Genomic DNA, 26,665 nt, shown 5'->3' with positions numbered 1-26,665 from the left:
AAAATAAAGAATAAACAAATCAAATACAAAAATATATATCACCAGATGATTAAATATCTAAAATATGCATGTGTAACACCAAACTGTAAACTGTAATTACATTTTATGCATACTTGAGTAATGCAAATGAGAAATAATAAAATGTTAATAACAATCAGTGCACATTTCTTTTGGATAAGGTGCTGCTTGCGATGAAATGAGTTGAGTAAATAAATTCTGCCAAACATCTGAACACATTTAACATTGACTGGAGGTTAGTGTGGACATCTAGTGGTCAAAATTATTAAACACATACTATTCCCCTACTTGAAATGTTATATAATTGTATTTCTTAGAAATAATAGCCTTTAAAAATACAATAAGGGGCACAGCAGACGGTTTGTTTTACATTCCAAAGTTAAATTTTATGTTAATAGAAATAAAAACTTTTCACTCACTTTATATTACAATGTCATACCATCCATATGACAACAGACAAAAAGCCATATCTAGTTATTTTGCCAACTGATATCAGTTTCATTAAACACACTCATGGAGTTGGTTTAGAAGCACAAATAAACAGAAACATCATTGAGCAAATGTCAAACCACATATGAAAGCATTTTACGAAGAAAAGTCCAGAGTTCTCTTTGTGCTTTACAAAGGCTCAGCAAATCAGTACACATGGACGTCGCAATCAGAATGAGTGACTTATGCTGCAAACTAGCGGGAATTACAGTCACCTGACTCACTGCGTGGTTTAGAGGTGAGACAAGATTCAGCAGTAAGTCTCACGGAAACGTTTGAGAAGGCCCAGGCTTCTCTGATCAGCATGATAACAGTGTCTTTTTTTTCTTTTTTAATATGTGCCTCATTTGACTTTAAGTTTGAGATACATTACACCTAAATAAAAAAAAACCCAGGCATTAAGTATTAGTAGTCAGTTCAATGTACAACACATGCTAGAAATGTTGTGTTTTGCAGTTCATACATATTAATGGAACAGGGCTGTTTTCATCTGCAGAAATACTAAACTAGACCCAATTACAGATTAATTCATTTCCAGGTCACAGGCCCTGACCTCACTGGAGCCCACAGAACATTTCAAAGAATAGTTCGACATTATGGGAAATGGACCTAACTGCTGTCTGCACCACGGTGAGCAACATAGCAAAATTTGGTTTTAATCAGATACCAAGTAATACCAGGGCCAATATTGATTATGGTGAAAAGCACCTAATGTACTGCCATGTAAAGGAGAGAAATATGCATTATTAATAGGCCACTTCTGAGTATATTTCAACTACCACCAAATCATTTGCCGAACATGAAGCATTTCCTCTTACTATTCTCATGAAGTTACTTAGCACTACTCATATTTTAATAGTAAATGACAAAATGCTTATTTAGTGAATTGTCTGAACTAAACAGGACGCGATCAAACACATGACACATCCACTTTTTTTTGTTGTTGTTGTTATCAGTCCTAATGGCACTAGTACTGATACACAAAACAGGACTTTGTATCGGTAGTACCACTAATTTGGGGATCATCCCGTCCACCCCTACTGTATCATAGTCACTGCGTAGCTTAGCTTAGCATGAGGACTGGAACCTGAACAGATGGCTCTGTCTGAGGGTAACCAAATCCACATCCAAGCTCTAATAAAGCTCACTAATCATCACACTAAATCTCGTCTGTTTGTTCCACTCAAAAGCCTTAGCACAAAAATCACAGTTACCCATTTCATGTGGTTTTATGTGGCAGAATATTTCTTGACATTTCTTGCAGCCAGAATGTGGTGCGTTCATGTTATCTCATTCAAACGACTTTTAATTTCGAGTTGGAGGCATTGGGGAATTTCTAATATCACTAAGTTCTCCCACCTGGTGAAAAGAACTAGATTGGTAGAATGGCTGCAAATGCAAAACAAAATCCAATATTAACACTAATATAATCCATTCAGCAGATTGTACAGGCGCTGTTTGCACCTGGTTTTCACTTGGTAACAAACCGCTACAAATACACAACAAAAGTAGGTAATTGGTCTGTTTATCTGGTGTGACTGCAAGGTTCTGTTGATGCTGTTCCAATACAGGTGGTGGAAGAAGGTGTAAGAAAGCAATTCAGCATATTTCCCAAAATGTCAAACCTTTAAATAGAAAATCTGCTTCTTCAACAGTAGTGATTTTTGGCTTTGTAGCTTAGTCCACAAGCTGAGAACCCATTCACAGTAAAAGGTATCCTCAATGATAATAAATACCACATGGAAAGATGCCAAAATGCCAAAACACCATATCTTGTGTTACAATAACAATACGCTGTTTTAAAATAACTTGTTACATTATCATAAAATATTCAGCTGAAGAACAGATTTACAAAATATGTATTTAAATAGTTAATCTCCTTTTTTTTCATGGTTAGTTATTGTAAGGCGGGACATTTTTGTTTTATCAAGCAGCGTGACCTGCAGCTCCCCTGACCTGATATGTTACAAGAAATAAACATTTAACAAGACTGATGCCATTGTAAAACATCCACCCTGGCATTATGGGATAAATCTAAAGGCTCATTTCTAATTCATTTAAAAACTCGAAAAGAAGCAGGAGAGGACAGATAACTGACTGGGTCGCATGCTGATATTGAGATGTTACATTAGAACGGAGCAGCTAATATATTACCATGAAGTCATTAGTCGAGTCGGATGCAAAAATGAAGAAGAGACAAAGTTGAAACCAACAAGTGACTAAAGGCTTCTTACACAGAATTAGGACTACCATGAAATCCATTAGGTCATCTGAGCAAATTTAAGACAGTCTCGCACTACCTTGAACCCAAACATGTCCCCTTTTTAGTCAAAAATACATCCCTTATTTCCAATGTTATTTCCAATCTCCATGTTTTTCACATTAGCCTCCACCACATTACAAAAGAAACATCATCAAATACAGATAATAAAGACATCATGTAATCATATTTGGAGAATGTGGATCAGTGACCGAGATGACCTGGAATGTCGTCTCAGGCAGTTATCAATCCAGTCAAATTTAACAAAAGTGAGGAAGTAAAGCATTTTTCCCATAAATAAAAAGGGAGTACATTATCGCTGTTTCAAATCCCCCCCGTCTGTAATATAATGAGCCCTGTCTTTAGGTAACACTCTGCCACTGCGGTGTGTGTGTCAAAGAGCAGAGGTGGCAGCACTGAGTAGAGACGCCAGCCGGATACCTCCTCACTTTTGGGGATGGCGAGATGCCCTCTGTGAAACCCGCCCGGAGCAGTCTGGCGTCAGGTTGCAGAACAGAATTTGATTTACGTAAATACTCCGGAAAAGTAGGACAACGTTGTAAATAAACAACCAAAAAAAAACAAAACAAAAAACCTTAAAGTGCCTCTGTCCCCTTTTCTTTCACAGGCAAACCACTGCTAGTCAAGCTGTACTGTTTATTTGAGTGTGTCTGTGTGTTTGTGTTTGAGTGTGAGAGAGTGTTGCTGCCTTCTCCTTTTGAAACAGTCATGTCTCTCAGCTGTTGTTGTTTCCCACTGTATGTGTGTGTGGCCATCACTTCCCATCAGTGGCCAGGATACTGAGGTGGAGAGTAAGGTGGGGGGGCTGAAAAACAAAAGACCAAAGTTAGATCTTTCAACTGAATCAACTGCAAAACAACTTGTTTTTTTGTTTTGTTTTTTTGAGGGACAAGCTTGAATGTTCAGGGGGCTCTGAGCTGGACAGGATAAACATACCAGGATTCATCCTCAAAATTTTCACAAATAGTTGCTGATGCTAGAGGACAGTGTCCAAAATAGAAAGCACTAACGTTCTGTGAAGCATGAATGTCGTCATTAAATTTAAAGGCAAACTGGGCATTAGTTTCTGAAATATCACATGTACAAGCGACAATGTTCCCTGATGTTGGAACTACAAGAAAGATCAGGGGTTCATGGATTTTCCTCTGGGGACCATGATTATCTACAGTCGATTTCATGGTATACTGACTTTATTTATGTGCAAATGATAATTGGTGATCAAAACAGATGAGGATGTAATATCATGGCCGGGACATTTCACAGGCTTTTCTACCAGATTTCAATTTAATTTTAAGTCATTATTCCTCTCTGAAGAAATTTATGCTAATCTTACCCTGGCTGTATGCAGGATCAATTGGGTGTGGTGGATACGGTCCAGGCTGCATCATGGGATACTGTGGGGGCATGCCAGGGTACTGGGGCGCCATTGGATAACCTGCATGTGCATACTCAGAGGGTCCCAGTGGTTTTCCATAAGCATCGTACATGGGCTCCACTGGGTAGCTGGCCATGGGGATCTGCTGGGCTGTGGGTTCAAAAATGTACAGACTGTGGTGAAGGAAAACTACAAGGGTAACACTGCCTGTGAAAGCACAAAACAAGGGTCTAAGGACAGAAGGTGTCCTAAAGCTGTTCGAAAGCGTTAAGCCCCTTGAGGTAAATTTGGGATTTTGGGCTATATAAATAAAATCTGACTTGACACTGACATGAAGAGTAGAGGTCTTACCATCATAAGGTGTCCTGCCCCTCTGCTGCCGTCTCTGGTAGAGGTAACAGCACGAGCACATGAAGCAGCACACCATGGTGGCAATGATGGCCACAAACAGGAGGATGGAGGAGGCAATGCCGGCTAAAGTGGTGGGGCTGAAAGGAGAGGAAGAAGAGAGCAGAGGACTTAAATTACAAAACATTCCCTTTCTTACTGTGATCACAAAGCCTCATGTCTCCGTCTCGCTAATTACAACTCATTTAGAGAGGATTAAAGAAGAGGTGGCTGCGATGTGATTCAGACACCCCGATTACCACAGACTGACCCTGAAATCATGTCCCAGTTAATGACGCGCACCTTTCATCTCTTTTGTTTCTCAACCAGATTCCATCACCTCAGTGTCTCTATGAAGCAACAAAGCCCTCCATTTCATCTCAGCCTCCGCCACCCACTGATCTTGATCTCTCACTGGGCTTAATAAGCTGCATGTTGTCTGCTCACTACTGGACAGTGATGGATGGTTTCCAGTGCTGTGGAGGAAAACTGCCACGTTGCAGCCTCTCAGGTACAAGCTTGCTTAGTCCAGCATTATCGCGATCCCTCACAGGGGACTCTGGCATTAAACACCACTGAGAGCAGGAGTAGCTGATGTAATAGAAAGACTAATGAGAAGATATTATGCTCTGGGGACCAAAGCAAGGTAATTTAGTCCAATGCAGGTGATGGGATATAAGGAATAGGCCAGTTTAAGAGGATCTAGACTTCACACTTTTAGCAGGAATAGCTGGCAGAATGTGTGGTGATGATTGACAAGATTTTCTATATATGTTAATGCAATATCTGTATATTTATTTCCCAACATAAGCCTCCATGTACACATAATAGATGGAAACTCAATGACCCATGTGTGTACAGACAGATGTTCATAGATATCTGATCTTGCAGGGCAGAGATTTTTGTACAAACTGTGTCAACAAAAATCCTCCAACCAAGTATCTGTATCTGCTTTAAATAAAATTAAGGATATATGATCCTGCACTGAGAGCCTTGATTTGTGAACACAAACACTGACTCTTGGTGTCGAGTACGCTAATAAATAAGTCATTAAACTAAAACCCAGAGGCTGATGCCCCCACCTGAACTGGAAGAGCATGCAGCGTTTCTGCTCCCTCTCTGTGATCATCTTGAAGGCATCCAGGCAGCAGTAGCGCCGGTGGCAGTTTCCACAGCAGAACGTGATGAGCGGGCAGTCAAAGCCGTTGTGCCAGGTGCCGTTTTTATCCACGTACCACAGACAGTCCTCGTTCCCACTGACTGCAAAACAAGAGCAACAACGGGGAAGATGATCAGAAAGAGTCACGAAAAGAATGAAGCAGAGGGAGAAAAAAAATGAAGGACGTAGCAGGTCAGGCTTCATGTTTGATCTTTGAAGAATTAGTTTCCCTCCCTACTTCATATCTCTCTCACAGCGTCAGTGTTGTTTCTGTTTTATCACACAGTTTCAAAGTGAGAAAACTCCTGACTGTTCACTTACAGATACGACTTTGTTCTGCCTTCAGGAGAAAATAAATATTTATTTCGAACATATACTGGCTTCTTTTTTTTAATGTCTTCTTTATTCCAGGCCAAACACAGTCATAATGCATTATTCAATGCTGCCCTGTGGCAGAGGTTGAAAACTGATCAGGGCTCATGTAACGTAAACAGGAGATTTAAAACTTGTATGTCTGATAGAGAAAAGGAGACGATTTATTGATCATAGGACCGCAACTGACAAATGTTTTCATTATCAATTAATCTGCCATGTATTTTTCCTATTAATCAGCGAATCATTTGGTCTATAAAACATCAGGAAATAATAAAAATATGCCTGTTATAATTTCCTACAACTCAAACTGGCATCAATAAATGTCTTGCCCAATAAACAGTCCAAAACCCCATCATATTCAATTTATTATGATTTAAAACAGGGAAACCCAGCAAATCCTCACATTTGAGAACCTGGAACCATCAAATGTTTGTCATTTTTGCTTGAAAAAAGAGAGACCTAAGTGGTAAACTGAATATCAAAATAATTGCACATATGATTAACTATTATCAAAAGCCAAAAAAATGAAAGATAAATGGAGGAATAACACTCAGCCAAAACCTACAAAATCTCTGGGTCTCTAACCTTGGAAGACAATGAGTAACATTTACTAACTGACAGAGACATACTGTCTTTCAAAGAACAAACAACAAACAATATTCTAAGTCCATAATTGAGTTGAAAAGAGTATGTGTGATTACGTTTTCCACAATGTATAATTTAAGGCAACACTAAATTACAGTCTGGTCACCACAGCCTCATGTGTGCAGGCTGCTAAAAGTCACACTGGCTTGTACATTCAACGTGAGTTTTCTGAAGCCTGACACGCTATAAAGTATCTTGGACCACACAATCTGAGTAAAGCTTTTTATCCCGGTCTGCCTTGTTGAAATAAGCATTTTTCTAAGATATTAAAATGATGGAAACTACATAAAAGGATGTCTACAACTGAGTGTTGAGCCAACAATCTAATACTTTAATAATATGAAATAATCTATTGTTGTTTAGTATTGTTGTTTACATTCCATTTTCTTTTGTTTGTTGATACATTATGTTTTCAGCCTCGCAAATATTTTGTTCTTTTTCCTGTTTTACATCAAACTGAATATGGGTTTTGTCCAACTTACAGTCCAAAACACAAAGATATTCACTTTATCATCACATTTGACAAAGAAAATTGTAACATTTCCCTATTTGACAAACTATAGACAGCAGGGTTTGTTTTTTTTTTTTTTGCTTAAAACAACAATCGAAATGATAATTCCAACATCAAAACAGTTGGTGCTTTTTTTCTTGTGCTTGACTTATTGATTAATCGACTAATCTTTGCAGCTCTGGCGCTGTACGTTTAACAGGAAACCTAACTTAGTGTGGAACGTTTTCTAAAGGGACAACAAATGATACTTTAGGTAAACAAATACACAAAAAACCCGTGAGACTAGTTCACGCGGTAGACTGAACCAGTGGATGCTAAGCGTGGTCGGACGTTGAGCCGTTGGTCTCAGTTATCCAGGCCTAAAATAAACACAGAGCTTCACAAGTAAACAGCCAGAAAGCAGCATGAGATCATGTTGACTGCTGCGAGCCTGCAGGGCGATTCAGGGACCGCCGGGGTCTGGTTGTCTAACGGCTGAAATAAATGAAATAAAATAACGGCCGTGCACAGAGATGGGAGGGGGAAAAAAAAGAACGTTAGCGGGGGATCTCCCGTTAAACCGCAGCCGCCAGCTAGCTGGCGCGGCCTGGATGAAGAGCTATAATCTTACCATGAGAAGTGCAGAGGACGATGGCGAGCAGCGCCAAAGTCACCGCGGCGAGGGACATGTTGCCCGTTGGAAAGACCATCCCCATCCAATAAATCAAAAACCGAGCGACGGCGAAATTAACGGGGAGCTGCTCTCATCGATGTACACGAAGGAGGATGCTCAGGCTAACGGTCGTTCTCAGTCATTATCCTGGCACCGGAACAGCACGGGAGACGGGACGGCTCTGACTGTCGGTAATTTATCCGTCGAAATGACACATCTCGGCTGTGACGCGGTTCAGCCGGGACGAGCAGGATGTTGCCTTCACGGACCGCCGGAAACGTCGGAAATAACCTCCATCTGTTTAGTATGAGCGAGCCGTGCGGGCTTTGAAGGACCAAATTCAGTGGCTGTGTTTTAGGATTTATGATAGTACACTGATGAAAAAGGAAAACTAAAGTGTATTTATTCTAATACCAAGCTTTAGGCAACATGGTAATATATGTAAAATTTAAATAAAACTACTGAAACCATTTAAAAACAGCATATTATATTGTATACAGATACTTTCAAATAGGTTTAGGCATGACCATAGATTGTAGAGATATATGTACTCATTATATTAAGGCTGAAACAATTAGTTGATTAATCAATTTGTCAATTGATGGTAAAATAATAATCAGTTACCTTAATAACTTGATTAATTGTTTCAGTCATTTCTCAAGCACAAGTTCTAGCATCAAATGGTGGGATTTGCCACCTCTCTGTAATGAATTTCCTTTTGTTTTTAGACTTTTAGTCAGACAAAGTAGGATATTTGAAGACATGAGCTTGGATCCAGCGAAGTTGTGGTTGAAAAAATGTCTATATTTTAATATTTATTATATTTCAGATTGAAAATAATTAGTAATTGCGGCAGTATTTTACATACTGTCTATGGGTTTGACATAGAAACGGGTTACAGTAAATTAGGGTCAGATCTGGTTGGAATATTTCAGTGAGTACTTTTACTTTATTACTTTAAATAAAATCAGAGATTAATACTTTTGTTCAGATTTTGCAAGCAGGACTTCTGCAGTGTTGTAGTGTTAATTTTACCTAAGTGAATGATCTCTATACTTCACCTCTGAACTTACAAAGTACCAAGGTGCATGCAACACAATGTAACACCTGTAAAAGTGCAAAAGAACCCCCTATTACCATTATACATTACAACCATTTAAACACACAACACTAAACACATGCTAATGGCCCCTCTCCCAAAAAAGGCTTGCCTGTAGGTTAGAAAGCCACTCGCTTTAGGTATGAGTGTATAACTCTGAGTGGCACTGAATGCATCTTGAAAGGTCAGAGCACACCCCTCTTCCTGCTACATCCCACCCTGATAGAAAAAGACTTGGCATAGTCTGGATTTTACCAGGCACCTGATAAAGACAACAGCTCCTCATAGTGTTGCAGTGAGAAAAAGAGTAAAGGTATGTCCAAACAAGAAGTTATAAAAAAAAAAAATAGATAAATATATATATTTTGTGGGAGATTAAAATAAACTGTATGGTTGGGCCACATTAACCCAACTTTCACTGGTTTGACTGTAATAAATATAAACACAGTGTGAGTTTGATTGCACATCAGTTTGACCTTCTTATTAGTTTTGTTGCATTAGTTGAGGTGGGAGAAGTTACACCTTTGGACACGGCAGTAGTCAACACAGAAAATATTGCAAGCACCCCAAAATTGAAACGAAATGAAATGACGCAACGTTTCAGCCTTCAAAGACTTTGTCACACAAACTCTCATTTTCCTTTGTATGCTGCTCTTTTTGGGTTGAATATCCACTAGGGGTTTTATAAACCTGTTATCATCTCTCTCAAAGATTTAATAACAGACATAATTGTTTTGCATGAAAATTAAAATTTTTACAGCTTTAATATTTTCAGCATTACTGATCATTTCAAGACTACAGTTAATGACTAGTAACATGCAGTAAATCAGCAGTGTGCACTCGCTGTAGACAAAGACAGCTCGAATGCTCAGGTTTCTTTTTCCCATTTACACATCACCATAGGAAGCCATTCTGATCGTCTCCCTCTGAAAGGAAACAACAATAAAATATGTATTTTCCCGAGGTCAGGGAGACAAGAAAGGAATCTGGAATTCGATCTGGAAGTGTTGTCCATTTGGGACTTTTATTTAGAAAGTTTTTCATCCCAAATTCTAATGGGTACAAGGGAATGACAAGGCTGTGAATCACCATGGCAACAGTGTGTGAATTCCCAAATACCCACCGTACCCCGAGACATGACAGCTGGTCTAAGAGCTTTTCATTTCCTGTCAGAAACAGTCAACGTTTTCTGGATTATAAGGCCGCCAATGTTTCTCTCCCCCTCCAAAGATCAGGGTGTTTGTTTGTTGTTCTTCTTTCCTTCAATCTATGTAAAGTCTCTTGGAAGTGTTTTACATGTTGCATTTCACTTTGTTTATACAGAAACACAAAAATAACGGGCTACGTTACAAACAGGACATGGCAAAATAGTCTGTTCATGTTTCATGGTTCACCCGTCCGACTGTGAAGCCTCGAAACTCTTTATTCGATCCTCTCGTCCAGTCTGAAATTATTCCAGAAAAGTGAGTCCTCTGACCCTCTGTGCAGTCTCTCCCCTCATCATCCCCCTCGCGTTAACATCTGCAAGTCCTTCATCCCATCACAAGTATGGAGATTCAGGGGAGTTACGAGTAAGTGCATGTGTCTCTTCCCACCCCGTCCTCTCCCTCTGCTGGGACAAACTCCTTTTCTTTTCCTAGGTTGTAAATTCATCAGAAGAGCGTAAGTGATGGGGCAATAGAAGAGAGCTTCAGGGCGCTGTAGATGGAAGGTGATGTCTGGGAGTGGCAGACAGGTGGGGTCGGGGGGTGGGGGGGCTAGAGGCCTATAGACTGCAGAGTTTGTCTCTCGGCGTTGTTGAGGTGGCCTGAGAACATGCTGTAACACGGCTGCTGGGCGAATTGTGTCAGGAAGTCCGTCAGGTAAGCCTGGGAAAGGACAGATGATGCACAGCTCAGAGATTTTCAGTTTGTCACTTTGGAGCTTCTTTTACTTGTATTATTTATACTGCACCATTTTAGAAAATTAATCAATATGTATATACACTTAGTGGCTACTTTGTAAAATCGGACGCAATCCAATACATCTGCTCTGCCCTACAGTCTACTTTTCCGATGTCCAAAATGTTCAGTTTCTGTTGGTACTAATCGGGGTTTCAATTAAATGATATGTTTTAGCACTGAGGTCATGGTAAGTGATGCTGTTGTACTGGACTGCATTGTATTCAGATGTCTATCTAACATTCTAAGAGTTGAATTTAAACATTTCTGACAACATCCACAAAAACTGAACTTTGTAGAGGTAGAATTGATGGCTGAACGGTTGTACTGAAGTGTATTAGATTGTACAAGTGTACCTAATAAAGTGATTACTGAGTGTATATTTATTTTACTAATATTCAGTATGTAACACAGTATTCATTCATTGAGTGATTGAGGGATTCACCTGTAAAAAATTCTCTCCTGTGTGACTGAGGTTTGTGGTCATAGTGTCTGTGTATGACCGTCTGACTCCAATGAAGACCAGAGTGCAGTCGATGCACTTTGTAACATGTTGTTTTTAAATCATGTCTCCACAATAAAAAAAGCTCTTTTAACTTCATTTCTTGCAGTGTGTGCTTTGATTCTTTCCATTTCCCCTTTTTTTTGGTGTTTTTGCTCCTAAGCTGCTTGAGCTAAAAGCTCACAGTTTATATTTTGTTCACCAAGACACTCAGGCAAGTCCTGGAAAATAACACTGCATGATCAAATAACAGTTGTTCATCAGCAGTTGGAAGGGCAAATTGTGTGATTCAATCTTTAAGACTAATCCACCAAGGCTGGGACCATTTTTACCCTAAAGCTCCTTTATAATTGGAGCATCTTCTGATCTGATTTGACGTTTTAGGACAGAAAAAAAAAAAAAAAAAAAAAAAAAACCTCTAACACTGGCGATGATGGTTGCGTCTTGCAGCAATGACAGGATTATCCCAGAAAGCCTATGTGGTGACTTTGAAAAGACCTTTCATGTGCTACAAAACTTATTATTAATACTATAATGATACGTGTGGTGTTACAGTATCAACATTTACAGCTAACATACAGAATATCTCAACACAACCATCTGGTAAAGCTCGCAGGTGCCTGAACACAGGTCCTCCAGATCGAGGTGCATCTCCTGATTTATTAATCCACCTTGCTGTTCCACTAATGGTGATAAGACGTGTGAAATCAAAAGTTCAGAGACTGTACCTGCAGATCAATCTGATATATGGGGTCTTTCAAGGCATCTGGATCGTCCTCCTCATCATCCTCATAATAATCATCATCTGTAAGGAAAAAAACAACAACAACACAAACACAGGGGAGTATTAGGAAAACGTCCATGAATAACCTGAGATAAAGTATAATTAACAGGTATAAATTCATGAAGGTTGAAATTAAGCTAAAATACAAGAATAGCCCATGCACAGGGGAAACATTCGTACCATATTTGTTGGAGGCGATGAGATCAGAGAGCAGCTGCCCTGCCAGCCCTTCATCCTCCTCCTCATCTTCCTCCCCCTCGTCCTCCTCCTGCTCCTCCCACATACCGCTGGAATCTGAAACAAACAGCGGCTGGTGACTGAAATGTCTGCTGACCTGTTCTTTAGGCTGCTGACAAAGGATTGAGTATTTTTCTAAATACACAAAATCATGTGCCAAATCTAAGAGTGAACATTAGACTTTATTGAAACCCAGAGAAACTTCACTCCCAAGTAGTAAGGATGTGTCAAATGCAGTGGGTAACCAAAATGCAGTGCCTACACTGATGCTGATGAAGTTTATTGCACTAAAACTTTATTTAAACCAGTTCAAAACAGTTGATACGGTTGACCACGAGAACTAAGATCTGCAGTCACCTTGGCTCCAGTCTCCTGCGTTGGCCCTGCTGGCGTTTGCCTCCACCACTGTCGACAGCTCATTTATGATCAATTTAAAGATCTTCACAAGCAAAGGAATGTTGGTCCATCGCTCTGGGTCTGTGGAGGAAAAATACACAGTGAATGTGTCAAACCTCTTAATATCACTGTGTGGACATAATGAGATTTATGAGGTTTTCATTCTCGCACATCTACACATCCGACTATCTCACCACTCAGAAGATGTACTCTTAGTATACAGAACAATGCAGACAAGTAAACGACAACTCTAAATTTTGTTTGCTGCCTTACTTTTGGCAGATTTGGATCGTGTACGGATGCCGTCTTCAGGGCTGTAGATCTCCTCTCCCTTCACCACAATGTCCTGAAGACGTTTGTCGTCAGTGTTGAGGCCATGCTGCAGCAGCTTACAGAGCGCCACCGTGCTACAGGGAAAAGAAAAAAAAAACAACACAAAGATGTTAGGAGTTTGAGAAAGATGGCGAGGGTAAAGATGATTGGAGAAGGCTTGTATTACATATGCACACACAGATTAAAGTAACAACCATCACAAGACAGTGCAGTGTGTGTGTAGTAGAGGGAGCAGCAAAGTGTAGGTAATGTGTAGTAGGTAAGTTCCTAAATTGGGCTCCCTGTCACAATCATGGTTAATCTAGTAATTAAAATGAAATAATACTGCATACAATAATACAGAAAAAAATGCAGAAGTTGTTTATTTATCTGCCTGTTAAACCCATGTTATTGCATGGGTTTTCATTACATAAAAATGTAGTAAAATTGTTAGATTTAAGTATTAAATTGTTAATGAAAATGTTTTCTGACCTGACTTTCCCCTCGTACTGTCCGTAGAAGAGGTGCTGTCTGCTCATCCACTCTGTCATGACGAACTCCAGGGCGGGTTTCCCCGTCGGTCCGGGCAGACTGCACAAGAACTCCAACAGAGGCTCCAGCTGGGAGTGAACCAGGTGGGCAAACACCATGATCAGAGACTAGAGAGAGACGGAGTGCACGAGAGAAAAGGGCAGGGACAAAAGAAAAAGTGAGGTGGTGGAGGTAACTGCACGTACTGGAACTGTACAGCGTTAGCAGCAATAAATAACAAAGACAAGACCAAGGGTCTCATGTATCATTCATTTGTGCCTAAACTTCATTTCTATGCACAGAATACGATTTATCAGTTTAGTTTAGACCCACTCCTGACCAGACATAACAACACACACCCAGTGGCACACAGACATAATCACAGACAAACTGATTCCTAAATTACACACAAACCTGAACTCTGCTGTCAACCATGCAATAATGGACATATTGTAAACCACTGTTCCTGAAGACGTGAATTTTATTTGGTGAAAAAAGTAATAATTTACTTTACAGCAAATGCCAACAACGCCTCTCTTTCTATCTCTTCATCTTGTTTCACTGCACCACTGTGCAAATCTGATATGGGCTGATCTGCTACTGACTTTGAATTGTAATTAACCTGTATTAATAATGAACTGCCATTTTTCGGGATCAGTAATTTTAATTGACAGGTATACTTGCAGTTATGTTTAAAGGAATTTAAAACTAATTCATGATCTGTGAATTGCATAGAAATATTGATGTGCCCAGTGTCTGTTCTGTGTTCTGTAAATCTTTATTTGACCATCACAAAACATGAAAGATCTGTCAATCACCTGAGTGTGAAGTGTCAAATAAAAACAAATAAAAACCGCTAATGTAATTTACAACCCAATCATGTATTAGTTGACTTTTATTGGTTTGCATCTTCCCGTCCTACCTGCATGACACTCAGAGTCTCTGCTTGCTGCATCTTGCTCAGAATCGCTCGGAGGATCTGGTCCAGCTGTTCTCCAAGCTCGGTTCCGGCCCGAGAGATCAGAGTGGACACCAGCCTGCCCACGAAGGCAGCCGTGAACTCAGAGGTCCGGGGGTCCAGCAGCTGGTTGACCACCTGCATGACGTACCAGAGGCCGCTGTTGCCCTGCTCGTCCCTCCACTGTGCAATCTGCTCCAGGGCAACAGAGACATACGCCCGCAGGCACTCACCACCATTCTGGAGAAGGGAGGACAGTGATGAAAGAGTGGGAGTAAAAGGAGAGTGAGCCGAAGTTACGCAGATCACAGATGTTGGATGTTCCAACAAATACATTTGACATTTTTGAAGCACAGAAATAAATTATTTTACTTTGTATAACTTTACATTTTGCCCTTGACGACATCATTCTCTTGTTGTATTCAATGTGCTCATATGCAAATGCAATAAATTTGAATTTGAATACAAAACTTTGTTGGGTTTACCTGCATTATCGTGTTGTCGTCAGTACGCAAGGTGCACTGTGCCACCACAGGGAATGCCTGGCACACCAGCATCTCTGACAGAGGAGGTTTGGTGTTGCGCACGACAGTGGTCAGGATGTCTATGGACGTCTGTGGTACATACCGGGGGATTGAGGAGAAAAAGTGGTCAGATTTTGATATGATTCTCACGAAAAACTGATGATTACAGACGAACAATGACAAAGTGCAGAGTCATTAAGTCATAGGGCTGGAAGGGGAGGAAGGTGAAGGGGGAGGAGGAGAGTGGGAATGAGTAAACACCTGTTTCTGTGTAGCTGATCGCTCATCTGGCTGCTGACTGAAATTATTTAACCAGATTACTACTAACAAAAGAATATACTGTTGCACGTGTTCATGAGCAAGTGTAAAAGAAGCATAAATGATGAAATTACAATATACAGCAACAGTTTGTTACACGGTTGAATATTACTACCCAATATTGCTACTCCGTTCATGTAAAGTAAATTATAGGTTTTATCTATACAGTAATTACTCTTTTACTCTGTGCTTGTTGACTGTGACTACACACTGCGACTAGTGGCACATGGCAAGTTTTTCATTTCAGCAGCACACGCCCTGCCCGTGTGTCCAGTCTATTAAACCAACAGCACGCTGTGAAATTTGAAACGAATTGATGCCAGATGGACGACATGCCCACACTACAAACTGTGTGCCAACTGCTGCAAATTATGTTCTGCTTTTTATTTGGGGAAATACATAAAGTATGTGAGTATTAGCTGATTTATTGGTGCATCGGAAGAGGAGATCCAATGATTATTTGTGAGGACACGATCAGAGATGCAACAAAGATATGAAGCTGGACAAAGGACAATGGCACAACATTCATTGTGCTCTGGACCAAAGAGGGGTAACAGGATGAAATAACTGATTTCAGGATCTTTAGGGCCTGCTGTGAGTGATTACACAAAGATGGACACATTAATGCGCCTCCTACTCCCTCTGGCAGGTATTATCTTGCAGCAGCTTTTGTGTCTCTTTCTACCACTTACAGCACAGAGTCCAGAGGGGATCTTGTCGGGGGGAGCCTGCATGATGCTGACCAGTGTGGGGATAAGACGCATCTGCATGGGGCCCTGGCAGCCTTCGATCTGTGCCAGTTCCTTGAAGATGTCCTGAGCCAGAGACGCCACCACAGGGTCTGAGGAGAAGAGAGGGAGACAGGGCCTGAGAAAAGATAAGACACATATCAAATCTATGTGTCTCTTAACTTGTTTATGTCTTTTTTTTTATCCCTCTCTGTATGTTTATCCATGTTAAAGTATTAGGGACAAACTGGGAAATGTAAAGTCCCAAATCTTGACATTTAACTATTATTAAAAGACAAAAGATACAGAGATTAAAGAGATAAAAAAACAGAAAAGGTAAAGAACATAGTGTTAGTGCACAACAACAGTCTGACAGAGGATTTGGTTAGAGGAGCTATGTCAGTACCATTGTTATATTTAAGGAAAATAGCAATGGTGAGGGGGCAGATCTTGTTCTCGGCGCTGGTGGTGAAAGCCGGGTCGACGGTGCAGACGATGCACAGCGTCTCCATGACGAGGGTAAGCACCTCTGAGCTGAACTGGGCGGCCAGTTGGACCAGTCCCTCAAGGATGCTGGGGAGGAAGGGCTGAAGGACATGGGTGCTCTCTGACAGCTTCAGCTGATCACAGTACCTGCAGACAGATGACAGGGACATTTGAGACATGAGTGAGTTTTTCCCAACATAACGCATGTTCCTGAAATAAATAAATAAATAAATAATATATAAATATAAATATAGATATATATATACACACACACACACACACACGCACACACACACACACACACACACACACACACACACACACACACACACACACACACACACAACATCCTGTTCATTTAGGATCACAGGCATGGCCCCATTACTTCATTCACAATTTAGTAACATAGAAAACATATTGACACAAATTGACAGTTTTTTCCATGAGGTACAACCGAGGTTAGACAACAAAAATGTCAACTGTCTCCTCGAGGTGCAGTGCCATAAACAACATTAAAACGCCCAAAGACCTACACGTCTATTTAACCTTTGTATGAGGACAACGACATTATGAATATTTAGTTATCAAAGCTGTGATCTCATGATAAGTCCATGCAATTTCAGATGTTCTTCAATGTATCCACTGACTGTCTGCAGTCTTTCCCCGAGCAGTGGCTGACTGTCGATGGCAGCCCTGTCAAACAGTGAAGCACTGCGTACGGAACTGTAGTAAGGGAGATATTTGGTATACAAACATGGATAAACATCTGCCAGCGACAGTTGTTATTTCAGCTGACAAAATCAACATCTGCCAGCTAAAAATGACAAGCCTGATTTTGTCTACCTCTGTCTGAAATGAAGGATTCATTGTTTCAGCAGTTACCAGGATTTTCAATAGTAAATCCACCACTGTTATGACTGTAAACTGCAGGGCGTAGTGAACAGTGACTTTGTTGGTTCGTGGCAGCATCTGCCCAGGTTTGTAGATACTCTGCCAGCGTGCTACAGACCTATTATAATTTTAGCTTTGAGCATTTTAATGCTTTGAGCATAGACATGGACTAGATCCAGGCTCCTTGATCACAGACCACAGCCTGTTCTGTCATCTGGCTCTGAGATACAATTGTTGTGCTGGATCACAAAAACAACACAACACAGCACAGTTGAACAGTTGAAAAGAGTTAAAAAAGCAGCTTGCTCACCCCCAGATGGCCCTGACCGCAGAGATGCGGACGGAGGGCGGCTGGCTGTCGTGAAGCCCACTGACGGTGGCCTGGAGGAACTGCTGGATGAGCTCAGGAGACATGGCTGCTGTGAAGCGACTGGCCGCCCACAGAGCCCGGCCAAGGAGGAACGGAGACGCCGCTGGTCAAGAAAAAAAAAAACAAAAACAAGAAGAGTGAAGAGAGTGAGATGTAATTTTCATTTACTTTACATCTTTGTCATTTTTATTTGCAATTTTACAGTTTATTTGTAGCAATATGTTCTCCATGAGGAACTGGGGCACTTAGAGGGGAAAAAACTTCAGAGAAAGCAGCCATTATTATAATATTGTAGAAATACTTTATACGTGTACTCTAGCATGTTAACACCTGTGTTAAGTGACTTAACAATGATCCTTCTATGGTACAGTTCTGAGAGAAAGAGAACACCATAAACTTCTCGAGGTTTGTCCAAGTAGTTGATGATCGCTTCTACAAATCTCCAAAGGTCAGTTTAAGACTCACCTGCTAGGTTGAGATCAGCGAGGATAACACCAGCCAGGAAACCATGCATGTCAAACTGGATACGACCGTTCTTCACATTCTCTGTGATGATGGTTTTGACCGAACCGAGAGCCAACATACAAGCTTCATGGATCTTCCACCTGGTTTAAAAACAAACAAACAAGCATACAAACAAACAGACAGAATTCACGTTAATTAATGACAGCTGATATAACGTACCACCGGCAACGTTTGTCATTTTAACCATCCCTATACCTCTTTACATGTCATGCTGTAAAGCTTTAAGACCAAACACTGGGATGTAGTCAGACAGAGACAGAGAGTAGGAGAGAAGTGTTAGTGCAGAGTCTCTCCTCACCAGTGCTCATTGCCACTGTTTTTGGCCTGCTCTGCCTCCTGGAGGTGTCTGGTCGCGGCCGCTGCCAGCGCTGCTGCGCTCTCATTCTGAAACTCTGCAGCAACAGCCTGCAAGGAGAGGTCAAAGATTACCATCATTATACACGCTCTCAGGGTGGACCAGAGGCTGCAGTGTGAGCCGGTGACCTAAGAGTTGCTTATTTTTGGGAGGCTGGACATTTCTGACACTGGTATTACATGTGACTGCATTGCTCAGCCCCTTTATGCTTTAACAGTGTGCAGAAAAGCACACTGTTAATAGTAAACAACTGTTTCCAGTTCTTTCTGAGAAGCAGGTCAAGTGTAAGCGGAGGCTGTGTGTGTACGAGAAGAAAAAGAACTGTCCTCGTTTTTATTGTTCTACACCTACAGTCTGTGGACTGTGTTGAAGGACTGTGTTGAAACGGACGCCTATAACTCGCAGACATGAATGTCCCCCAAACCTCAGCAGATCTGACTTAGAAAAGAGATGTTAATTTATTTAAATGTCACTGTAATATGATATAAATATGTGCATTGCCTGGAAACTAATACACAAAATTAGTTGCTTAGGAGGCCAAAACCGTGCTCTGCTTAATTGTTTGAGAAGCATTCTGTGTAAGTGTGATTTCACAAAGATTTTACAGTATCTCACCAGCAGCAGATCCTGAGCAGAGATCCTGACAGAGTAGGAGAAAGTGTCATCATCCTCATCCTCCACAAACTGCTGGGGGTTAGCCGTCCACACTTTGATCTGAGGAAACATCAGCGCAAACAATCACGCCTGACACCAGTGATTCAACATACATTACAGTCATTTCAACCATGTGTGTTCAAGTTATTTCTCACCTGGTCTTCAGTGATCTGCATGTACAGGATGACGTAGTAGATGAGTTCGGGCAGCGCTTTCTTCACTGTGCTCTTGAACTTGTTGTTCTCCAGCAGCGTGTGGACAAACTCAAAGATGCTGAATACAAGATTTTCAAAACCCAGAACCTCACCTTTAATTAAAAAAGAAAAAAAGGAAATACACAATCACCAAAATTTGCTAATCCTTGTTATATAGAGAGCAGATGTGGAAAAAAAGGGGAGGAGGGGGAGTGATGGGGAATGCTGCTCACCATCTGAGTCTACCGGGTCGTCCACTTCCTCTGTGTAGTTAACTTCTGTTCTTACATAAGTGAACATCTGGTTAAGGGAAACTCAATTAAACACGAAGCACTTGGAGTGCCTTCTGTCCTGCTATAACCACAGCAGTTACACTCTATAATACTCTACTCTATATGGGGTACTTGTCGTGTAAGTATGAAGCTTCTACTTTGGATCTTAGCTATCATCTTCACAAGAAGTTTCCTCCTAACTAAGGCAGTTGGGTCATTAATTATCTGGTATCAGTTTGAACTTGTACGTGTAAAGAATGCCATCACAGTCACTCTTTTATGTATAAATTGCTCTTAATTTTGGGCTTTTTCTTCTTATTCAATCTATCCAGTGAAAACGTTCGCCCATTTAATTTGCAGCTCTAAACACTAGAATGTTTTTTTTTTATTTTGCTGAGTAAGCAGGCAACTTGCATGCAACAGAATGAGATGCTGAGGTGAGGTGGATTAGTGGTTTAGAGAGGCTGCTCCCAAACCACAAGAACAACAAGTTCACACCAAAATAAGTGTCTGTCAGCTGTTTGGGAAACACGTAAAAAGGAAGTCAATCCTCCAGCTGAGTTGTGGTCTTTCACTCCAAAATGGAAGCAACAATGCTTTTAGCATGAACGGACTGCAATGATTAACCCAGCAGGGAAGCAGCTAACACACAGCTAACTGCGTGAAAGGATATAAAGCTGCACTTTCAGTCAGCGTGTTCCACACAATGGGTAAAATTTGCTGCATGGAGGACACCATGGGTTTGGGGAAGTTCTTTACCAAAGCTGTCACTGCCTGTGAGAGGAAAAAGAAATACAGATTTAAAGTCTTATTGTAGATGTAACACATTTTCCTTTTTAATGCCACTGACAATTTGCTTCCCACATCTTTATTTCTTGAAAAAAATATGTTTACCACTGCCACCAGCTGTATACTGTAACTCACAACTACCCTCTGCCATAATCACACTACAGCTCACACATATTAGACAATCTGTTAAATGACTGCAGGCTTTACAATGTCATTTCTACCTACGATGTTTTGACACATTTGAGGTTCACACAGTCTCTCACCTTGAGGACTTCCATCTTAAGACCACTGTCAGATGAGGGTCCATCAGGCATCTGCAGAGCCTGCACAAATGCTTCTGTGAACTGCTGCACCACAGGGAAGATCAACGCTTTGGCTGCACCCTAAACCCACACATACACACACAAAGAGGAGGTACAGTTACCATCAAAGGAGAGTACTGACAAGTTACTCATCCATGTCACTTCCTTTCTGTAAACAATCCAAATATAAATGTTTCTGGAGGTTGTACAACATGAGGACTATTTCACAAACGCTGATTTAAATAAATCCCTGTGTCTGACTGTCTTGATTTTTTAAAAAATTATCCCTTTTAAAGTAAATTATCAGCTGCAACTGATGACAGCTGAAACAAGATGAACCATTTCCCACGGCAAAAGAGGTTCAATCAAAAGTAAAAATGTTCCATTATATAATTAATTAACACTAAATCTATTATTCTATATCTAAAAGAAAACCATCACGTCTTGCTGTGACTGTCTCACCTTTTCAAGCTCCTCAATGGCACAGATAAGGTTGGCACAGGTGGTGAATATCTCCACTGCTCTGGAGCGGGTACGAATACTGTAAACCTGCAACAGTTAGAGAACAGTAAAATGAACCCAAAACTTCATGTTTGCCCAGAGAAAGAATAAACTGCTGTTACTTAAATGTTGTAATTGGTTACTACAGCTAATGCAGACATATTCTGAGCACACCTCAGGGTTTTTATATCAGGAACAAAAGGTTAGGTCTTATAATAACTTAAGGTCAGAGTGAACAGGAGAGAGCACTTTCAAAACTTTTAAATAGGCCTTTCGACAGTGTTCAGCTCTGACTCAGATGCTCACTTAGCTTGTTTGGGACCTGTGCATGATCTGCTTAACTTTATATTACAATCCATTTTCCTGCCCTCTGACCGCATTACCTCAGCCATGGTGAAGATCTTGTACATTTCAGGCAGGATGACTGGAGCCACCAGCGGCATCTGCGTATCTGTCACCTCCCGAGTAAACTCTGGAAACACGAGACAGTTATACATAGAAGACACATACACACATACATACATACTTCTACATAAATAGAGGAGGAAAGAAACTAAAAAAAGATTATTGTTCTTCAAAGGGAGGATTTTTACATGAAGCGTTTTTGTGTTTTCTAAAGAGATTTAGAAACAGGATGTTTTCACCAAAAAGCAAATTGATGAGTCCGAGTCTGAATGCAGATCTGCTCTATATGCAAAGTGTCTTAAGATAACTTCTTTTGATTCAGCGCCATATAAATAAAACTGAATTGAATACATCTGTGCAGATGTGTGTGTGAATGGGTGAATGTAGCATGCTGTGAAAAGTTCTTTCAGTGATCGATAAGACTAGAAAAGTGCTATGTAAGTACAGTCCATTTACCATTTACCATATAAATGTGTGGACGCTTACATGTAAACAGACATATGTTAGGGGTCTGACCTTATTCTGTGTCACGTATGGAAGAGTTAAAATGTAAGTGTAAAATGTAAACAGGTTCTTATAATGCTGAAATCTCATCTTGAAAAGTCACCTGATATTGTCACAAAGGCTCTGGTATCACAGCTGCATTCTACAGACGTCTTACTTTGAAAATCTATACCACGGATACCTGTGTGTTTGTGTATCTTATTACACACCTGTCAGGACCCTCATGGCCCCGTGCACAGCACTGACATCTCCGCTGACCAGCATCTCCATCAGCAGGGTGAAGAGCTGCGGCCAAGCTTCAGGCCAGTCCCAGTGGGCGATGGCTGACACGGCATACGCAACACTGGAGCGGACTTTGCTAATCGACTCACGCAGACCGCCTGGCAACAGCTCCCTGATGGCAGCTTTAGCCTAGAGGAGGACAGCAGGAGTTTGACAAAATGTGGCTCCAAATCGCCCTCAAGGGTCAAATTGCAATTCTGAGCGAGACAGCATTTGAAATACAGAACAGACAAAAGAAACGAATCTAAGCTGAAGAATTGTTTACCTGATCTGTGGTTTCAGGAGGCCTGAATTTCTCCGACTGAGAACACCAGTGAGTCTCAACATACTGTTTCAGTATGACTGATGCTAACTGCAAACACAAACACCACCAGTCATATTTGATAAGTAACAAAAAACACAGGATGTAACAGTCACAGATAATAATTAAGAAATCAACACATACTGTAATTGGAAATGTAAAAAACAAACCTAAGACCTTAATTTTACATGTGTTTGTGTTGTCTGCTCACCTGACGGATGGCGAGTGCCCCCTGAGGATCAACTGTGAGTTCTGCCAAGTGGACGCCAAACTCTAAGACATGAACACATCAGCGCAGAGGACAAAAATATAAATTAATTCATGAAACTAAAATCAGACAGCATAGAAAGATACAGTATGAGATAACAGCAGGCTCAAAGCATAGATTACTGCCAAAGGACATCTGCTTGTTTTTGGCATTCTTGATTGAAAAATTACTTAAACATTTAATTGATTATTAAAACGGCTGGCAATTAATTTCCTTTTGATCATCTAATCACAATTAATCGACTAATCCGTGTAGCCATAAAACCTTGCATATGAAAATATATGTGGGTGCTTGTTTCATTTTTTCCAGGAATTTAACTGGGATGATAACAACAAGGCGCTGTGTGATGCCAGATGAAAAGCAACACAAACAGGCCACACCAAATAAGCAGAATTCTTTCAAAGATGTGGGTCAATAAACAAACATGTAACAAAGCAAAAAGTGTCAAATTCCCAGGTGTTATCACGAGCCCAGGCACCACAGTAAGTGTCAGGATTTGCTTATTTAGGTTATCAGTGGCGTAAAACATCCATTAATGATACTGCCAACAATACCCTGCTTTGAACCTGGCCTGGCGGGCATGCAGAGAGTGAGGGATAAACACAGAGTTCAGGATCAGCATCAATCTCAGCTGTGAACCAGCCCTGTCCCTCTCACTGGGTTTTACTAAGAGTGACATCAGGCGCCAGAAGACAATGTTAGTGCTGACAATCCTGCAGAGTGCCTGCCTTAGAGAGGGGCCAGCGGAAAGGGTCAGCCTCGCTGCGACGCTGCTGTACAGCCGACAGACAGTGTGCACAATTAGCCTTTCACCACGGGTGCGAGGATTGCTGGACAGACAATGGGAAGTCTAGTGGAGTATAAGCTACAGCCACTAGGTACTGTATCCATCTGTCCTGTTTTAGTCCCTTATCAAAACTAAAGGTCAATAGTTTGTTATGGGCATTGTTTCTCCCACACCTCAACTATCACTAATTGTTTACATGGGGTATAATGCCAGTTTCAATATTCATGTCAGTCAGGTATTTTGAGACCTTTAATGACCATTTTAATGCTGACTGCAACAGAAAACAGAGTGTTTAGCTGGTTTAATTTCGCAGCAGAAGGGTGTGTGAAGAAATCACATCAGGAAGATATTACTAGGTTGTAGCTATGAATGCCATGAAGCCAAATGAATGTGGGCATCTCTGTCCACACACTTTTGTGTACTTGTGGGCTGTTTTTCATGTTTTGATCTGAGCCCCTTTAGTGTTCTTCACAAGAACTCTCGATGCAACTGCAGGCAATGACATTTGCTTCTAACTTTGTAGCAGCCATGTGGGGAAGACCTTTTTGTGGTTTAGCGTGATGATGCCTCTGTGCACAAAGCAAGGCCCACGAAGACACGTTCATAACACTTCAAATAATTATAAACCTGTGACACAAGGTGCCACTGTTCTCGTGCGCCTTTATATTTGAGTCTTGACACATTATCAGTTCAAATGATGGAGGTATACAGGTTCAAACATTAATTTTTAATTCAGTCAGAACAACTTGGAGGGTTGGGGGAACAAGAAAGAGTTCTTTTTGGGTAGTTAATTACCACAGTAATGTACATGGTCAGTACTAATATATGCAAAGTAGGAATGCTTCAGGGTATGGTATGTATAAATGGTTAGTTGTATAGTAGATAGTTACCAACTAGCTTTCTGTGGACTGACGTCTCGATTAATCAAATAATCGGCTAGCTGTTGCAGCTCTACTGATGATGGAGGAAGCTGGCTGCCTGTTAGGCGGGATCCACGGGAGAAGCCCACGGGAGGCATCTTCGCGGGAAAATCTGTCACCGGGCATTCCATGGTTGCCATAGCGACCGTGGGATTAAATTATCAAGAATCGGTTTGGTTGTAACGTTACTTCTGGGACCACTGGACGTCGTTCGGCAACTTGTTTGCCGTCGCTCTAAATAATGCATTAACGGTTAAACAATGGTCCGTGTTTAACGGTTCGGGTGGCTAACGGTCGCGGACAGTGCGTGATCTGCTGCTGTCATTCCACCGTTCACAAGTGACGTTATTTGATTCTAAAGCGCTCGAGCCTAGAATGGTGCGTGTGTTGCTACAGTTCCAGAATTTTGACCGCACGCTCCACACATAACGTTAGATTAACGTTTCCACTGAGGCAGAAGACAGTGTCCACCCTGTTGCTGTTCTGCTGAGGCCGGGGTCCACGCAGTCCCCATGTGCTTTCATGTAACTTACTGATTAGCTAATGATTACACTTGTGACACGGTTAGCTGCGACCTGTCCGATCACGTCGGGATGAACAAGGTAAGAAGACCACCTCAGAGCTGAGTAAGGACAGCGGGTTTTAATGAGTTTTCATGCTAACTTAGTCACCACTAACTTCTGAAAATACGGCCTACTGTTAGCTACCGGGAGCGGAGACAGATCCCTGGCTAACGTTTTGGCTGTTAGCTATTCCTCAGTCTAGCCGATTACAGTCAAAATTAGTACCGATAACAGCAGCAGACAGCTGTCCCCCTGGCGCTTATGATGCAAAGGCCCATGCGGTTCATGAGTGAGAACACCGGGAAGCTAACCGCCGTTAACTCCCTCAAACTACCGTTTAGAAGCTGGCTACCACTCACCCTCTGTCACTTCCAGCACTTTGATCTGCTCCTCCGCGGCGGCGCGCACTTCTTGAACCGGGGACAGGATGGCCGTCAGCGTCTCGATCAGAGCCTCTTTTAGTCCCTGCTGGACCGGGCCGGCCGCCGAACCGGACCGCGCACTACCCGCCGCACTCATGCCTGGTGTGTTTTCAGCCGCAGCCCGCAACAGAGTCAGTCCTCCACCACCACCACACGGGGAGGAGCAGAGAGCAGAGGGGAAGCGCGCCAATGCATGGAAACGTGGAGGCGGGGTTTGCGAGAGGAAGCACATTTTGACGTCCGGTTTGGCCCACGTGTTTTTTTTTTTTTTTGTGCGTGTGCGTGTGTCTTTGTTTGTAAACTTTGGCTCCCTCTTGTGGAGCGGGGGGAAATCAACCCTACAGTCTGAAACATTACCGGATCACTAATTGACTGAAAATCTCACATCACATTAATTCAGACAGATGATTTCTTCAGTGCTATAAATGCAATGTTTAAATTTCATACCCAAAATATTCGGTAGTGACTACGTTTAAAATTTTGTATTAATTTATAAAAATTCAAATCTTAATGCCACCACACGCAGTGATATTGTGGTAACAGTTTGGGAAAGACCCTTTCCTGGTTTAACATGATGACAAGTGTTGATCTCAACCCCATCCAGCACCTTTGTGTTGATCTGGAACACAGTCTGCAAACTAGGTCTTGTCATC

General features: G+C 41.4%; 2 protein-coding genes across 2 annotated transcripts; both read right to left on the bottom strand.

Annotated features, from left to right (window-relative positions):
* Positions 1–384: 384 nt before the first annotated feature.
* On the bottom strand, positions 385–8,082 carry shisa4 (shisa family member 4). Its single transcript, XM_041033408.1, has 5 exons — positions 7,851–8,082; positions 5,633–5,810; positions 4,515–4,651; positions 4,122–4,313; positions 385–3,593 (listed from the first exon to the last, which is right to left on the bottom strand). Exons 1-5 carry the CDS (start codon positions 7,933–7,935, stop codon positions 3,553–3,555), a joined length of 633 nt encoding a protein of 210 aa, XP_040889342.1. The 5' UTR covers positions 7,936–8,082; the 3' UTR covers positions 385–3,552.
* A 1,908-nt stretch (positions 8,083–9,990) lies between these two features.
* ipo9 (importin 9) lies at positions 9,991–26,218 on the bottom strand. The gene is made up of 24 exons (XM_041034789.1): positions 25,950–26,218; positions 23,264–23,325; positions 23,017–23,103; positions 22,679–22,880; positions 21,944–22,032; positions 21,522–21,608; positions 21,021–21,140; positions 20,642–20,742; positions 19,930–19,988; positions 19,658–19,809; positions 19,464–19,562; positions 18,792–18,898; positions 18,434–18,573; positions 17,909–18,071; positions 16,628–16,854; positions 16,186–16,334; positions 15,137–15,265; positions 14,616–14,891; positions 13,655–13,821; positions 13,124–13,257; positions 12,812–12,931; positions 12,398–12,511; positions 12,162–12,238; positions 9,991–10,859 (listed from the first exon to the last, which is right to left on the bottom strand). The coding sequence occupies exons 1-24, from the start codon at positions 26,107–26,109 to the stop codon at positions 10,749–10,751; spliced, it is 3,132 nt and encodes a 1,043-aa protein (XP_040890723.1). The 5' UTR covers positions 26,110–26,218; the 3' UTR covers positions 9,991–10,748.
* Positions 26,219–26,665: the final 447 nt, after the last annotated feature.

Source organism: Toxotes jaculatrix, chromosome 3 (genome assembly GCF_017976425.1).
Source record: "Toxotes jaculatrix isolate fToxJac2 chromosome 3, fToxJac2.pri, whole genome shotgun sequence".
NCBI lineage: Eukaryota > Metazoa > Chordata > Actinopteri > Toxotidae > Toxotes > Toxotes jaculatrix.
This window is presented reverse-complemented; position numbering and strand designations above follow the sequence as displayed.

What these genes read in the sequence shown, in the direction of transcription:
- shisa4 (XM_041033408.1), bottom strand. Translation starts at nt 7,935, where the DNA reads ATGGGGATGGTCTTTCCAACGGGCAACATGTCCCTCGCCGCGGTGACT. An exon ending in TGCATGCTCTTCCAGTTCAG is followed by an intron (nt 4,652 to 5,632) that starts GTGGGGGCATCA and finishes CTCTCCTTTCAG; the next exon opens with CCCCACCACTTTAGCCGGCA. An exon ending in TGATCCTGCATACAGCCAGG is followed by an intron (nt 3,594 to 4,121) that starts GTAAGATTAGCA and finishes TTTGTTTTTCAG; the next exon opens with CCCCCCCACCTTACTCTCCA.
- ipo9 (XM_041034789.1), bottom strand. Translation starts at nt 26,109, where the DNA reads ATGAGTGCGGCGGGTAGTGCGCGGTCCGGTTCGGCGGCCGGCCCGGTC. An exon ending in TGCAGATCACTGAAGACCAG is followed by an intron (nt 19,563 to 19,657) that starts GTGAGAAATAAC and finishes ATGTTTCCTCAG; the next exon opens with ATCAAAGTGTGGACGGCTAA. An exon ending in TCCCCTCTGGACTCTGTGCT is followed by an intron (nt 15,266 to 16,185) that starts GTAAGTGGTAGA and finishes TATGTACCACAG; the next exon opens with ACGTCCATAGACATCCTGAC.